Source organism: Taudactylus pleione, unplaced genomic scaffold (assembly GCF_031769625.1).
Source record: "Taudactylus pleione unplaced genomic scaffold, aTauple2 ptg000828l, whole genome shotgun sequence".
Lineage (NCBI taxonomy): Eukaryota > Metazoa > Chordata > Amphibia > Anura > Myobatrachidae > Taudactylus > Taudactylus pleione.
This window is the reverse complement of record NW_028285230.1, coordinates 90,877-108,295: the sequence shown is the minus strand read 5'-3', so window position 1 is coordinate 108,295 and position 17,419 is coordinate 90,877. Positions and strand designations below refer to the sequence as shown.

The 17,419-nt window shown below is 47.4% G+C and overlaps 2 protein-coding genes across 4 annotated transcripts in view; both read right to left on the bottom strand.

Annotated features, from left to right (window-relative positions):
• Positions 1–5,557, bottom strand: part of TERB1 (telomere repeat binding bouquet formation protein 1) — a 140,256-nt gene extending 134,699 nt beyond the window's left edge. For both annotated transcript variants that reach the window (XM_088458351.1, XM_088458350.1), the window contains exons 1-2: positions 5,486–5,557; positions 130–191 (exon numbers count right to left, since the gene is read on the bottom strand). In XM_088458351.1, coding sequence (XP_088314477.1) covers positions 130–191; positions 5,486–5,520 — 97 coding nt within the window. In that variant the 5' untranslated portion in view covers positions 5,521–5,557. The remainder of the gene's footprint in view (positions 1–129; positions 192–5,485) is intronic.
• Positions 5,558–8,868: 3,311 nt separating this feature from the next.
• The window catches only part of NAE1 (NEDD8 activating enzyme E1 subunit 1), a 46,413-nt gene continuing 37,862 nt past the window's right edge, over positions 8,869–17,419 (bottom strand). For both annotated transcript variants that reach the window (XM_088458369.1, XM_088458371.1), the window contains exons 19-20: positions 16,511–16,560; positions 8,869–9,126 (exon numbers count right to left, since the gene is read on the bottom strand). In XM_088458369.1, coding sequence (XP_088314495.1) covers positions 9,017–9,126; positions 16,511–16,560 — 160 coding nt within the window. In that variant the 3' untranslated portion in view covers positions 8,869–9,016. The remainder of the gene's footprint in view (positions 9,127–16,510; positions 16,561–17,419) is intronic.

The window sequence follows — 17,419 nt, the reverse complement described above, 5'->3', positions numbered from 1 at the left end:
AATATTACTTACAATCATATGTATAAATATGTTAATCGGTGGCATTTTTATGGTATGGGAACTCTGTATTACTATTTAGCAAATACCGCAGTACTTTTTGGGTAACATTCAATCAAACAGTAATCTTACCAATCGATGCAGTTCTGCCCCCAAATTGTGCAGGTTCTGTAGTATTCATATCGCTTGGTGCTCTAGAATGATAAAGTACAGTCACAGTGACAAGCTGCAGAAAGGAGGCATATACAGTGTAGGTAAACCCTGAGACATGTCCTTAGCAATGCTGTAATGCATACCTCCTCCTAATTATGGAGTACTGGGATACAGAACACAGGCCATGGCCACACACCCATTTAATGCACAGCAGCAATGAAAGGGACATACCTCCCAACATTCCCACACACAGGTGTGAACTCCTATTTGTATATTAAAATGATAAATGGATGCCCTGTATGATTAAGGGGTATATTTAATAAACAACGTCAATGTTTTTTCCAGCATTTTAGATTGTTATGTTTACTCCATATTCATACATTAGAAAAGTGTGAAGAAATTACTGCTTTCTCCCCCTTTTATTATTATTACCAGTTATTTATATAGCACACACATATTCCGCAGCGCTTTACAGAGGATATTTCAGCCATCCGTATAGTTCATGCATCCCCCATTGTTTTTAACGGGCACTGTTGTGGGACCGTACTAATATAAATGATAGAAGATAAACTTCTGTCATTTTTTCTGACAAACATTAGGCCGTTACGTCGTTGTCTTTTTCTACCTGCTAGAGTGGAGATAAACACGAAAGATCTTCCTGTTACTCCCACAATGCACTGCTTCTCAGGAGGCGCATGCGCACTGCCATGGAGATCATTTTGCCGACCTTCGCACTGACGAACAGCCCTTTATTCCATGGGTTGTCCCAGCATAATATACTTTCATATAAATATCCCGGTAATTAATTGGCGAAAAAATTGGGATAATTACAGATATAATTTTACTATAGCCTTAAATTTTCAATTATCTACTGAAAGCAATAAGTCAGAGTGCTGCTCACCATCACAGTAGGGATACATGGCTCAGACATTTCAGACTGAGGGGACTGTATATTAATAAAAGCGGAACTGCTACGTTTATTATGGTTCTATATCTCGGCAGATATTTTCAACTTTAATGGAAATCCCAGCTATGTACTTGCAGGGAGAGCAGTTGCGGTAACCACTGGTTGTACCTGCGAGTTATATCACCGGTAATATGTAGAAGTCTTTGTGAAAGGCTTCTCCGGGGGAAGCTAACACTGCTCACACACACAGTGCTAGTTTTGGCCGCTAGCTGGAGGCTGCAGGGGAGAAATTGGAAGATCCCTCTCCTGCTCATAAGCCTCCATAGGCATCTGAGGATGGTGTAAACTACCGGGGGCGAAACTCCGAAAAGCTTTGCTTTTTGGAGTTTGGTAAATACGGCTGAGATCGTAGTCCTCATCGATAATAATGGGGACTGTGATCTGCAGTGATATTTGGAACTCTGCCTGAGATTTCTGTGACATCTCCTGCATTGTGCTATTAGTACATAGCGACAGGGGCGCATTTATAATGGGTGCAGGGTGTGCGGTGCACACGGGCCCCTGGGTCCAGGGGGGGCCCACACGCACACCTTACACCCATATTATACTTACCTCTCCGGAGTCCCACAGCCAGCGCTGTAAAAATGCCATCCATTTTTCGTCATTTTGCGCATGCACAGTACAGGGAAAATGGCCGATGCAGGCATTTTCCTGGTGACCTGAGCATGCACTATAGACTCCGGGCACACTCTAGTGCACAGAGTCTATCACTGTGGTGCTGCGCTCAGTGCGCTGCTGGCTGCCGTTCTGAGAGGAGGGGGCCCATGACAGAGACTGCACACGGGCCCCTCCCTCTCTTGAAATGCCCCTGCATAGCAACAATTCATAAAGTTATGCAGAAACTGCAGTACAGCATAATTTAAAAAAAATAGTTTAATAAATAAGCCTCTGAGAATGTAACTGATGTGTTTTTCATTGGATTTGGTGGGAAGAAAAAGATCATAAATTTATCGAAAATTATATTCAGTTTCAGTAAACTTTTGTATATTAGTAAATGTCATTTAAATCTGTTTTATATACGGTTTTGTTCTTTGAATATTGCAACCTCTCTTCCCAATAGCTTTACCCACCCTCGCGCTTACTTGGACTGCAGTGTTAACAATCAACTATAGAACTGTTATTTTTATGTAAAAATAAGAAATATACACTAAAAATGCACCTTAAATACATAGGTGGGGGATACAAAACAGCTCAAAACAGAAAATTGTTGGGTGATCTATTCTGGTAGAATATCATAACATGTATATCACTGTTTATAAGCTATAGGATATTCTGTAACAAATATTTGTACCTGACTTTGTATATTTGGATTTCTTGTCAATCTGTCAATAAAACTGTTTTAAAAGCAAAAAGAATATCATAACAGACTATATTAATATCATGTGGTCTCATCAACTGCCTGTCTTCTGGTCTCAGGACTGTCACCCATAATCTCAGATTCCTTATGCCTTGGAGACAGAGGCCATTCTTCATTCATCACTTCTTCATTAAAGTCAGTAGAAGGAAGTACAGATGATCATACTGCCCTCTATAGAGGTCTACAGCAGCGTCCATGTACTTCTATGGGGGAAGTGGCAGTCGTACAATTAAACGTAAAAACATCCTCAAGCTCTGTCTATGCCATAGGATGTCTTGAAAATGTCTTTACGTTGACCATACTATGGTTACAGCACAGGCTGATGCTTGAACAGAAAACTCCAGCTGACAATCAGTAGTCCAATTTGCAGGCGTCAGAAAGTGCTCTATATACCTATATACTAAAGTGTACAGTATGTAAATCTCCAATAATTATTATTTTTGCTACAGTTTGCTTAAGGAGCAACAGCATCTGTACAATCCTGCAAACAGTAGGCAACTCAGAACGATATGTGGGCATCATAACATGGGCAGCCCTCCTCTGCCAGGCTCGTCCCATGTGATGGTGCGACCCAGCGACAATGCAATGTAACGATAATCGTGCGCACCCTACACACTGCACAATCCGGTGTACGACTATGCAATGTTTAGTTACATACTGCATGTAATAGCACCGTGACGTTCATTGCATCGTCCCATCCACTGTGCAAAACAGCAAATGGGACGATGCAATGAACGATGGATAGGACGTACAAACTATACGATGTGTATGATATAGCGTTCCAATCCGGCTGTACGATATATTGTATAGCGTGTACCCAGCTTTAGAATCCTAGACAAATACATTTGACATAGGATTTTCATCATCTTTAACACCACCTCACAAGCACTTTCCCAACAGCACATACTGTAGGTCTGGGATAGGTGGCGAATGCCCACATTAGCGGTGAGTGGCTGTAGTTCTTGTCTCACCATTGGAATCTGCTTTGAACAATAGCTACCACATGATAGCCCGCCGATATCCCGACACTGCAAGCCCGACAGGGGACTAAAGATAGGCGTCTAAATCCCGACACCCGGTATACTGAACGAAGGTAAGCCGGGTGTCCTAGGTTCTAGCCACCAGGAGGGGGTGGGGGGAGAGGGTTAGGTATAGGGACCCACGGGGGACAGTGTTAGGCACCCGCCAGGAGGGTTAGGAAAAAGGGGGGGGGGGGGGTGTAGGGCCAGCCCTCCCCCTCCCGGGAGGGTTAGGTTTAGGGTGCGGGGAGGGAGGGTTAGGCACTAATGGAGCGAGGTCAGGGTTAGGCATTGGGGGGGGAGGTTAGGGTAGGGAGAGGAGAGGGTTAGTGTGCTTACCAGCCCCAGTCAGGATTTGGCTCCTTCTGTCTTTTGGTGTCTCTATATTATCCGCTGGCATTACATACCGATTCCCTACCATATATTGTTTTCCGTAGCTATAGTCCTTTTGCGCAGCATTGCATACCTTTGTGGCACATTAGAAATAAATGAATGTAATAATATAGGCTAGTCGCATATGAGCTGCATACAACCGTATACTGTAAACTGGTCTATGAGATGGGCTCTGCATATAATTCTGAACAGGACAGTGAAGCATTTTATTGCTTATAGGTCTATGAAATTACATTTGAATTGGCTAGATAAGCCTTAGATAATATGGGGAGAAATACATTCTGATAATGACGTGCCACAGAGCATGGTCGTGATTCTTGACTGTGCACATTCTCGTCATATACGGCACTGCCGACATCGCAGGTTTTACTGCTCACCCCTAATGGGTGCGAGGAAATATATGCGATGTGGTTGGACGCAATGTGCCGTTCCAGAATGGCACATTGCGCAGAATTTAATTTCCTCCTACATGTCCCCTTCCACCTAGAACAAAACGCTCTGCTCCTAAACATATTCATTTACTGCTAGTTACCTGGGTTGCACTATTTAGTAATGAACTTTTTGATTTTGTAACCTGCTAAAAAATAGTCAGTATGGCTAAGCGGATAAAGGAAGTTCTGCAGCAGAGCATGTTGTACTGATCGGAGGTTATGTAGGACAGTCTGATAACTACATGCCATCGGGCAAACAATGATTGCATGCCTACTATTCTGTCCAGGTTGATGTCTTACATTTCAATAGCCTTCTCTACACTTAGTAATGTGGCCTCTGATGGAAGATCCTGGAAATTATCTTTGGGCAGCTTATAAACATGGATGCACTGCATATAACTAGCCTATTGACTAGAGATAGCCATCGGTGGTTAGCAACCATCAAAGCTTTGCCACCTTTGGTTGAAAATGTTGTCATCGATTGGCAGATTTCAGATGGTTCTCCACCATTGATGGCAGAGGGTTTTTATTTTATTTCCCCAGTGTAGGGGTTACAGCGCATAGCCCTGCCCCCTTCCCTGGGATGCTCATCGATGGTTCAAACCTTCTGGTTTCCCATCAATGTTTGAATGTCTTCAATGTTAAACACCGATGACACCATCGATTGGTTAGCGCTTTGATGGCTGTCCCTACTTTCGGCAGTTACTATTGCTCACTTTAGATATGCAATCAGGATATTTGTCTTTTTTGTTATTTTTTAAATTATTTTCCATGCTCCAACATTACTCCATTGTAACAATCTTGGCTAACCGATCTGTTATTTGTAAAACATAGAGCATTAACAACAATTAATTCATTCCGTCCAGGTTATTGCCCTTGCACTATATGATGTCCCGCTATTTGACTTTCAGGGATGGCTGGGCCACAAGGTGTCCAAACTCGATAATCTAAGACATAAACTGTCCAGGACAGATTGATATTTCAATTTACAGCTAGTCAGACATCAGTACATCATAGGATGATCAGTAGGAATGACCATCGATGGTTAACAGTTAACCCACCGATGGCCATCCCGATTCTCTAATGATCAGATCAGTGCAGAAATACACCCCCCCACCCATCATGAACTCCCTACACACGTGCCTATCAATAACAATCCTCCGGCCACCTGTGTGACAGGACAGAAAGCACTCCCGCCGTCATCACCCGCTAACTGGGACACGGGACGCAGCGGCCATGTTATTTTCTAGTTAAGGAGAAAATCTTGCGTTTCCCGCGCAAAAAAAACAAACAAACCTCGTTACGTCATTACAGCCCGCGGTCCTTGATTGGGCAAAACAATCCGACCTCCGTTATCAGGTGGATGGGTGAGGGGCGGGGAGAGGGAAGAGATGAGATTGGTTGCGCCCTGCGGGACTAGCAAACTTGATTGACAGAGAATAAACCCTGAAGTTTCTGTCTGGTGGTGACAAGTTACAACAATTTACAGGACAGGACACTGGTAGTTGCCAACTAGCCATAGGAGACTGATGGGTGCAGTCGATCGGTCTGTGGCAGGTCACTAGTGGTGCTGTAAGAGCAAGCATCAGGAGATCTGCCTCCTGGACTTGACACAGTAATTATATTATAATAATTATATTATCCATTATACGAACGTGTGTAAAGACCCGCATACATCAGCAATTGAATGCAGCAATCGTGCAATTTGCAATCGATTGAAAAAGGGAAAGATTTTTTTTATACACAATTGATTGCAATTGCACGATTGCTGCAATCAATCTCTGATGTATGGGAGCCTTAAAAAGCAACAAGTCAGTAAAACAGGGTGGCAAGCTACCCACAGGTTTCTCATTACAGATTTTTAGGGCCAGAAGATGGAGCTATTTATCTTATACATTGCCAGATGACTCCTCATGAAGGGTTCCAGTCTCCCTCACTCAGGAGGAGCAGTTTTAGGCAGAAGCAATATACATAGAATGCAGCCCATTAATGCCACTAGGGCCATAACACACTACTGGGACACTTACTGACCACATATTAATAAGGCTTTGTAGTAAGAAGACTGCATTATCATAGTCTTGGGGAAACCAACAAAAGGCTTCCCGCACTGTGTCCTGTCAGGTGCACTTTGGGCTGCACAAGGAGAAGCTGTCTAAAGCTGGGTACACATCAGACGTTGAGCAAACGACATGATGCAGACTCTCCAACATGACCCCTTCCATCCGGTACAAAAAGCTCTGCTCCTGGACTTCCTTCTTAATTGATGATTCCAGACACCTGTGGTGATACACCTGTCTCATCTATTAACAAGCTCAACACAGGTGTCTGCAATCATCAATTAAGAAGGAAATCCAGGAGCAGTACCGGATGGAAGGGGTCATGTTGGAGGGTAGAAGTGATGGTCGTCCCGATTTCCCTCGAACTGTAATGGTGCATACACACGGTCAGATTTTTCTTCCGATCTGAACGATAACTATTTAAAAAATCGTTCATATCTGAAGGAAAATCTGACATATCTGTCAGATGAACGATTTGAACAATGCGCGTTCCCGATGGTCAGATAACGATATCTGACATCTGATGTGTTTGCAGTCAGACTTGGACGATTCCATTCATTTTAATGCAGTCAAAAAACGTTCAAATCTTTGGTAAAATCGTTCATCTGACAAATCTGACCGTGTGTATGCTCCATTAGACAAACTATATAGTGCACAGGTTCTCAAACTCGGTCCTCAGGACCCCACACAGTGCATGTTTTCCAGGTCTCTTCACAGAATCAAAAGTTAAATAATTATAACCACCTGTGGATCTTTTAAAATGTGTCAGTGAGTAATGAATACACCTGTGTACCTGCTGGGTGACCTGGAAAACATGACCTGTGTGGGGTCCTGAGGACAGAGTTTGAGAACCAGTGATATAGTGCATACACACTGTGCAATCTTTCAAACGATATATTGTGCATCATTTGGTCGTTTCATCGCTAACTATATGTTAACATATCGCTTGGTCGTCCGGTAGTCTGTACACACTGCACGATTTGCGGAAAATCGTTTACGAGACCCTCAGATTGAGCAGCACGTAGGGCCGACCTGAAGATGCGACGGACGACGCAGAGCGAGATCGCATAGTACATACACACTGGACGATTTGAACATTGTCGTTCCGAGCAAATCGTTCTAAATATTGTTTAGTGTGTACCCAGCTTAAGCATTGGGGCAGCTCACGCTGAACTACTAGATCGTATAGGACTCAGTCAGTGAAGTGGGCAGGTGATTGCACACTAGCTAATCACCTAATCACAGTGATCAGCTCACAAGATGTTCCACCTGTGTCCATAGATACCAGGATTTTTGGTACATATAGCCAATCTCGTCACAAGCAACCAAACTGGCCAAGTGGCTGCATGCCTAATTAACACAGACTAGGAGATTACAAGCAATTCTCTTATGAGTAGTGTCAGTAGCATGAACTGTAAAGTTTAGGGTTTTATTCTCATGATTGGACAGCTGATGTGACGTAGCTGCAGCTTTCTGATCACTATGTCAAACACAGGGGTAGATGTACTAAGCCTTGGGGACCTATTTATCATTCAATAATAGAATGTGAAGGATTCTGACCTTGATCTCCGGCAGCAGACGCCATCTGAAGATGGCGAAAGACATTGTAGCCTAAACGCTACACATCCCAAATCTGTCCAGGAGAGGGTTCCATAGGAAACCTCCCCCAGCAATGGGCGCGGCGTGGCCTGTAGACCGTGCAGGATCCCCGGTACAGGAGTTAAGTGACAGGAGCATGGCAGGGACGGGCTCCTTTCGGAGCCCCTGTCCCTGCGGGTGCAAATTGATACATCCGGACGGTATGATTGCATCCCGCATGGGCGCTAATGTGGCACCCAGATCACATTGCAAATGTGATCATTCATAAATGGACCAAAACCAACCAGCTCCTGTCAGTTTACAGACTGTGTTTGAAAAATGACAATTAGCTGATTGGTTGGTACTTTATCCCCATCCAAGGCTTAGTACATCTACCCCACACTGCCCTTAAGTTAACCCACTATTGAACAGCTGCAGGTTGACGAGCCGGACGAATGCCTATGGTCATTGCCATCACAGGACAAGATGAGACCTCTCCTACAGTCCTGTCATTTAGGGAACAGGAAGTTATTTGATACAATAACATTTGTTAATAGCATTCTTTATTTACTACACTGTACACTGCCCAATTAGTTAAAAGCATTATAACCATCTGACATTATAGTGTCCCTCTGAGTCACACCAGTGGTGTCACAGCTCAATGCGGATGCTGGATTTATTTGTAATTGTGTGTTTTGAGAAAGAAACAGACATTGTGACATCATGACCCTTAATTGTTTCTAATACACAATATCATCATCTTGCCCTGCTATTTGCGGGATGGGTAAGAAATACCGGCGGCTGCAGATGACGTTCTCTGGCACAGGTGGATGGTGTCATTTCTCTCACCTAAACCTTGAACCGTCAGCTTTCTACAAAAGTAAATTATTTATTGCCAACAAACATCATTAGATAATTAAAAATTGACAAATGATTTATTGGGAACCTGTGCTATTGCAGAACTCAATCATATTTATTATACAACTTCTAAATAGGAGAGACAACAATGCTAATGTACAGAGATGAACACAAATGCTACATGTACAACATTTTATACAGAGGGTCTACAGCTGGAAGGTGGCAGAGGTCTGTAACATGGCATTGTAGATAAAGGTGTTATTAAATATAACAAACTGCTTTGTTACTATTTTTATAGCCTCCTGAGCAGCAGCTCCTGAAAGAAAAAGAAAAAAAAGACAAAAAGTAGTCAGAGAGACAAAAGTAGTAAGTCAGTAAATACATTTTATTTGATAACACCTTCTAATACACTGCTAGGTCTTATGTAATAACAGTGCAAAGAACAATAATCAGCCAGAACCTATAGCATGGTTGGCAACTTTCTGGATACCCCTTTCGGGAGGGAGCAGCAAGATCGGATTGGCAGGGGGCATGGCCAGCGCAAGGGGGCGGACAGCTGTCATTTCAGAGCGGGGTCACGTAATTGCGTCATTTTGTCCCACCAAAGTGATGCGATTCAGCGAGTTTTGCGTCACATACAAAAAAATCAATGAGTCGAATGTGGTGTTCCAGAAGATGTTGTTTCAGATCAGCAAACTGCGAGTCTCTTGTAGTTTCACTTTTCTTGAATTAAAGTGATATTATATAAGGCACTGTGTAATGCACAACCAAAGTAGTGTTTAAATATACATAGGATAATGCATAATTTAAAAATTTCCTCCTAACAAATAACTGCTTTAGGACTATGAGACATTATTATGGTATAGTGGGTTAATGTATGGAGGGAAATTAGCCGATCTTGCAGCAACACTTATGGGTAGTGTTGTGTCTGTACTGATAACTGTGGCTTATAGAGTATCCTAGGACTCCTATTTGTGCTGTACAACTGCTGTGTGTCAATAAAACACAGCATGCGTCTCTTTTAGCACCATAGATCAATTTTAAACATAATTAGATACCACGTTTACTACCATCACACTTTTTGGTATTTACTCACTGTTGGTTTAACATCTGGACAGATTCACAAAGTGATCAATAAAAGTAAACAGAGTTTTTTTCCCAGAGAGTGCAATGCAGGGCAAACCTAAACTTCCCCATGTGAACACACCCTTACGGCTGGCCCAGTCTCTCGTCTGTACACAATTTGACAATATATGTGGGTGATCAACTCGCAGGAGGTAAGATGTTCAGGTACCGGACCTAACACTAACACTAACACACACACACACTTTAAGGGGTATATTTACTAAAACAAGAGATATGGTAAGAACTTACCTTTGTTATCTCTGTTTCTGCGAAGTCCATAGGGTCCACAGGGTTGACCTTGGGGTTATAGCTGGAACAGGATCCATGGGCACCACACAGTTAAGCTTTTAGCTCCCAGGATGCACTTGGGTCCTCCTCTATACCCCGCCCCCGAGCCACAGGCACCTCAGTTGGTAAGCAGCCTAGGCCGGAGGAGAATATGGAACAGAGAGAAGGAAGACTGGAACACACAAGAAACCATACTCACAGCAATAGGAGACGGAAAACCGGTGACCAGCCACACAGCCCATTTGAAGCCAGGTGCGTCAGGGCGGGCGCCCTGTGGACCCTATGGACTTCGTAGAAACAGAGATAACAAAGGTAAGTTCTTACCATATCTCTTGTTTTCTACTTCAGGGTCCATAGGGGGTCCACAGGGTTGACCTTGGGGATGTCCCAAAGCAGTTCAACTAAGGGCGGGGACGCTCCTGTGCTGAAAGGAGCACCCGGCGCCCAAAGGAAGCATCCTGAGAGGCGAAGGTGTCAAACGCATAGAACCTCAAAAACGTTTGAATAGAAGACCAAGTGGCCGCCTTACACAGCTGAACAGCAGAAGCGCCACGTCTAGCAGCCCAAGAGGGACCCACAGAACGAGTGGAATGAGCCTTAACAGAGGCTGGCACAGGTAAACCCTCTTGTGCATAAGCCTCACAAATAACGGAACGAAGCCAACGGGCTAATATTTGTTTGTTGGCAGGCCAACCCCTCTTGTGAAAACCAAAGAGGATAAACAAGGAATCAGACTTCCTAACCGAAGCCGTCCGGTCTACATAAATTCTAAGCGCCCGGACCACATCTAAGGAAGTCTCACCAGCTGAAAGACCAGGGGACTGAAAAGCTGGCACAACAAGTTCCTGATTAATGAGGAACTTCGAGACCACTTTGGGCAAAAACTCAGGACGAGTGCGGAGCACCGCTCTGTCCTGGTGAAAAATCAGGAAAGGAGGGCGACAGGAAAGCGCCCCCAATTCAAACACCCTCCTGGCCGAAGCAATTGCCAGGAGAAAAACCGTTTTAAATGTCAGCCACTTGAGCTCCACCGCCTCAAGAGGCTCAAACGGAGGACCCTGCAGGACCCGTAGCACCACCGCCAAGTCCCAAGGAGCCACAGGAGGCACAAAGGGAGGCTGGATCCTGAGAACACCCTGGAAAAAGGTGTGAACGTCTGGTAGTATTGCAATCCGCCGTTGAAACCACACGGACAAGGCGGACACATGAACCTTCAGAGATGCAAGGCGTAAGCCGAGATCCAATCCTGACTGAAGAAATTCCAAGATCCTAGAAACTTGGAACACCTGAGGATCATAATGTCTGGACTCACACCACTGAAAGTAAGTGTGCCACACTCTGTGATAAATCCGTGCTGAAGCAGGCTTGCGTGCCCGGAGCATGGTACCAATAACCGAACCGGAGAAGCCCCGAGACCTCAAGACGGCTGTCTCAAGAGCCACGCCGTCAAAGACAGCCGACCCAGATCCGGGTAAAGGCAGGGCCCCTGAGACAACAGGTACCGACGCTGAGGAAGAAGGTACGGAGCGTCGATGGAGAGGCTCCTGAGATTGGAGTACCAAGGACGTCTGGGCCACGCCGGAGCTACCAGCACGAGCATGCCGCCGTCCTGCTTGAATTTCCGCAGAACCCGAGGAAGCAGGGATAGCGGAGGAAACAGATACGCCAGGTGAAACGTCCATTTCACCGACAGCGCGTCCACCAGACTTGTGCCTGCGTCTCTTGTCCTTGACCCGTAAACGGGCAACTTGTGATTGTGACGGGAGGCCATCAAGTCCAGCTCCGGCAGTCCCCACCTGTCCACGAGTAGCTGAAACACCTCTGGGTGAAGCGACCATTCCCCGGGATGCACGTCGTGACGGCTGAGGAAGTCCGCCTCCCAATTGAGGACTCCGGGGATGAAGACCGCCGAGATCGCCGGAATGTGACCCTCCGCCCAAGTCAGGATACGAGACACCTCCGACATCGCTGCCTGACTGAGAGTTCCGCCTTGGTGGTTGATATACGCCACCGTGGTGGCGTTGTCGGACTGCACCTGTACCGCCCTTCCGTGAAGAGCGGGGCCGGACGACTGCAGGGCCCTGTATACTGCCCGCAGTTCCAGGATGTTGATGGGGAGAAGTGCTTCTTCCGCTGACCAACGACCCTGAAGCGACAAAGAGCCGGTCACTACCCCCCAACCCCGGAGACTGGCATCCGTCGTGAGCAGGACCCAGTCCGGGATCCAAAATGGGCGCCCCTCGACCAGATGAGCTGTCTGAAGCCACCAAGCCAAAGATTGCCGAACGTCCGGAGACAACACCAGCATCTGAGAGCGGATCCGGTGAGGTAACCCGTTCCATTCTGATAGAATCAGCCCCTGCAGGGGCCGGGAATGGAACTGGGCAAATTCCACCATGTCGAATGTCGACACCATGGACCCCAGAACTCTCATAGCCGAATGGACCGACAGGCGGCAACGGCTCAGGCAACTGTGTATCCGCAGCTGTAGGGAGGCGACCTTCTCCGGAGTCAGGAAGATCCTTTGCTGACGCGAATCCAGCAGGGCTCCCAAATGAACCATCCGCTGAGATGGAATCAGGGAGGACTTTTTCCAATTTATCAACCACCCGTGTGCTTGCAGGCAAGCGATCGTCAGGTGGAGATGTTGAAGCAGTACCTCTGGGGAGCTCGCCAGCAACAGGAGGTCGTCCAGATACGGCAGCAGCCGTACATTCTGGTTCCGAAGATGTGCGGCCATGACCGCCATAATCTTCGTGAACACCCTCGGTGCCGTGGAGAGACCAAAGGGTAGCGCCCGGAACTGATAGTGGTGTTGAAGGATAGCGAACCTCAGATACCGCTGGTGTGAAGATGCTATCGGAACATGGAGGTAGGCGTCCTGGATGTCCAGGGACACCATGTAATCCCCCGGTTCCATCGCCAGAATGATGGAACGTAACGTTTCCATCCTGAACTTGGGAACTCTGAGGAATCTGTTCAGAGACTTCAAGTTGAGGATAGGGCGATGAGAACCATTGGGTTTCTGCACCAGAAACAGAGACGAATAATACCCCGTCCCTCGTTGTGATAGAGGAACGGGAACAATGACCCCTGCTTTCAGCAAGGACTCTATAGCCTCCTGAACCTGTAACGCCTTGGTCCTGTCCTGAGAAGGACTTGTGCAGAAAAACTGGTGGGGTGGTCTGTGCCGAAAAGACAGGGCGTACCCCTGGGAGACCACTTCTCGAACCCAGGCATCCGTGGTGGTATTGTGCCAGCACTGGGCAAATAGAAGAAGTCGGCCTCCCACTCTGAGGTCCCCCAGAGGGAGGCCCGTCCCATCAGGCCGCAGGTTTATCTTCCTGTTTGGAAGAAGGGCGCCGAGCACTCCAGACTTGCTTCTTGGGTTTAGAGGCAGTCTTACTCGCAGACTGTCTCGGGAAGGACTGACCTTTCGCCTTACCCTGAACCCGAAAGGAACGAAAAGCCGAACTCCGAACCTTAGCAGGCAGTGCCGCCGAAGGGAGGAAGGCCGACTTGGATTTAGCCAGGGTGTCCACTATTTTGTCCAAGTCCGGACCAAATAGTAATTCACCATTGAAAGGTAAGGCCTCCAGACCCTTCTTTGAATCAGAGTCCGCTCTCCAGGACCGCAACCACAAGGATCGGCGGCCAGACACCGCTGCAGCCGATACCCGCGAGGTCAGCAGACTAGCATCTAAAGAAGCTTCACCAATGTAAGAAGCAGCGTCCCTCATTTGTCCCAACAACGCCCGCTGGACATCCGGAGCGTCGTCTGGGAAGGTATCTTCCAATGCATTGGCCCACCCCTCAATGGCCTTGGCCACCCAGGAGATGGCCATGGACGGTCGGGCCACCGCCCCGGAGAGGGAGTAAATAGACTTTAAGCAAGTCTCAACTTTCCTGTCCGTGGGATCCTTCAGCGAGGATATCGACGGTAATGGTAAGGTGGCGCCCCGAGTTAAACGGGTGACATGGGAATCCACCGCCGGTGGAGTTTCCCATTTTTTACAATGTGCCTCAGGGAAGGGGTAATTAGAAGCCAACCGCTTCTGAGGAAGGAATCTCTTACTGGGCGCCTGCCAAGCTACCGCCATATGATCCGTCAACTGATCCGACAGGGGAAACACCGCAGAAGCCACCTTAGTCTTTTTGAAACTAGGAAACTTCGACTTAGGAACCGGTGCCTCATCCTCTATAAGAAGAATAGCTCGCACCGCCCTAACTAGTGCTCGCACATTAATGGACGACTTGGTATCCATTTCCTGGACCGAGGCGTCCGAGTCAGTGTCATCAGGGACCTCCCCATCATCTGAGGAACCCTCTGAGTCCGATACCTGATCAGCCCGTGTCATGAGTGGGCGTTTAGAAATCCTAGAAGGCATGTCAGTCTGCAACATTGACTGAAAAGCCGAGGAAGCGGCCGCCAAATTTTGCACGGAGTTGGAGAGCACATCCACCCATGGTGGAGGCGTCGCCATAGGGGCCTGAAAAGGTACCACAGGCTGCTGCGGCACAGGGGAAGCCTGTATATACATAGGCAACCCCGCATAGGGACCAACTGATTGAGACCCAGGAGGACTCCGCAATAACTGCGGGACACCCGGGGAATGGGGGATGGTCGGCTGGGGCACCGCCCTAGTAGGGAGAGCAGTCGGGACCGACAGACGGTCCGCAATAGACACCAGCACTTGAGAAAACATCGCCCACGGTGGTTCCTGCGCCAGAGAAGGTCTGGATGGGCCAGGAGCCACCTGGCATCGACTACACAGGCCATCCTGTGACAAATCCTCCCTATCTACTCCTGCAGAACAGCGTCCGCAGGAGGCCAACACCGGAGCCACTGAGCGCTCAACCTCCTCGTCTGACATGACAGAATATATTATATATCTGGCACCAGGGTAGAAGTAAAACGCACTCACCGGTGTGCTGAACAACAGCCCACAATATGGCACTGAGTAGCACACAACTGTATGTGACGGACCTCACAAATACGTGATCTATATAAGTGAGGTCAGTAGAAACGCCCCTCCCCCACACACCTGTAGGGCCCGTAGGAGAAGTAAAGGGATAGGTATAAGCTGACAGTAAGCGGAAAATAAGCACAGACAGGCAGCACTAGCAAAAGTCACATACCATGCAGGAAGATATACTCACTGCACCTTTACACTACAATCAACCTGCCCAGATTCAGTGTCTGGGAGGGCTATAGTGCTGTGTACGCTGTCCTTAATCAGGGGAGAGGTACACAGGGGGACCGGTCCGCGTGCTCCCTGAGATCTGCGCTGCCACTGGGAAAATGGCCGCTGGAGACCTCAGAGGAGGAGTGGCCGAGTGAACTGCAGCTCAGGGACGCTAGACATGCAGGCTGAAAAGCGCGCTGAGCTGAGGGGAGGAGCCACTGAACAGGGAAGGCTTCCTCCCCTGGCTGGCCATTAACCCCAGGGATGCTGGCTTCCCGCTTGCCGGTTATCCCTGGTGGTCTAGTGGTCCCACGGGTTATGGGGGGGGCCCACCGCCACTGCCAGCAGCCTCCGGTCTGTCCCCAGGACCGGAGGCTAAAGGACTGCATTTAAGGTATTCCGCGCGCCGCTGCTAGCCAGCGACGCGCGGCTTACCTGAATCCCCGGCGACTCCGGCAGCAGTCCTGGGAGGTAGACAGAGTCCGGCTAGTACGGACTCTGTCCTCCCGCCGCGATCCCCAGATCAGTACTGGCGTCGCGGCGCCAGTCGGGGATCAGAGCGGCAGCGTGGGCGTCTGTACAGACAGCCCTTCGCTGCCGTCTGTAGTAAAAAGAGAAACTAAAATAAATAAAATCTATTCGAAAAATAAAAAGCTTCTGGGGGCTGCTCCTGTAGCCCCCCTGCGCGGTGACAGAGTCCGGCCGGGCACCAGCTTACACTGAGGTGCCTGTGGCTCGGGGGCGGGGTATAGAGGAGGACCCAAGTGCATCCTGGGAGCTAAAAGCTTAACTGTGTGGTGCCCATGGATCCTGTTCCAGCTATAACCCCAAGGTCAACCCTGTGGACCCCTATGGACCCTGAAGTAGAAAGTGCGTATTTTTATAAGTGGAGGTGTTGCCCATAGCAACCAGATTCTAGCGATGCTAGATAAATAAGTAGAATCTGATTGGTTGCTATGGGCAACACCTCTACTTCTATAAACCCGCATTTTAATAAATATACCCCTACGTGTGAGTTTAGAAACTTTTTAAGTGCATTTGAGCCAAAGTACCAGCGATGTTTATTAAAGTGAATTTCCCATGTACATCTCTTTATATTACCTCCTAAGAATGAAGCAATGGTATGAGGCTCAGCAGCTCCATATCGACAGCTGGAAAACAAGAAATTGTACACAATGACCATAGTGCCGCAGACAGCCCTCAGCTCCTGACCTACTTCCTGCAAGACAGTTGTCCAGACCAATCTCATCACTCTCCGTGCACCAGGCAACCTGGGTGTCTGTTTAACCCGAGGGGCTCAGTCCATAGTTATATTTAGCCTGTTTACTTGTGTTGGCTGCTTTCAAGTCATTCTTCTGTTGAGAACACTACTGTGAATGATTTTATTGCTGTGTTATTCTGATGCGTGCTGCTGACAGGGGTCGAAAGACTGGACATGCAAGAGGACATTACTACGTTCTATAAGTGGTGTCTCTGACATTTCGTGTAAGCAGCGGTACTGACCCCTCTGTGCGATATAATATATTTATACACACACACGCAAAACACAATAAATGTCCCAAATCTGACTTTCTTGTGTGACACACTTGATTAATCTCACTAACCAGTATACTTTGTTTTCATTCCCATCACATTAATCACTAGCTCTTGTAAAGAAAAAAAAATCAGGTAATACTGAAACAGATGGTAACCTAATGTGTTAGGCAGAGTTGGGTACGGGATCCCGGCGGTCCGGATGCCGGTGGTCAGAATACATACAGCACATCCCGACAGTCACAATCCAGACATAGGGGTCTATTTACTAAGCCTTGGATGGAGATAAAGTACCAGCCAATCAGATCCTAACTGCCATGTTGCTGGCTGTTCACTTTATCTCCATCCAAGATTTAGGAAATAGACCCCCCCAATTTAGGTAAACTGGCCCTCTAAAGCTGGCAAGTTATTACAAGGTAATGTGAACTGTTTCCTACAGGATGTAGTCACCATCCTGGCGCAGACAATGCCGGTATA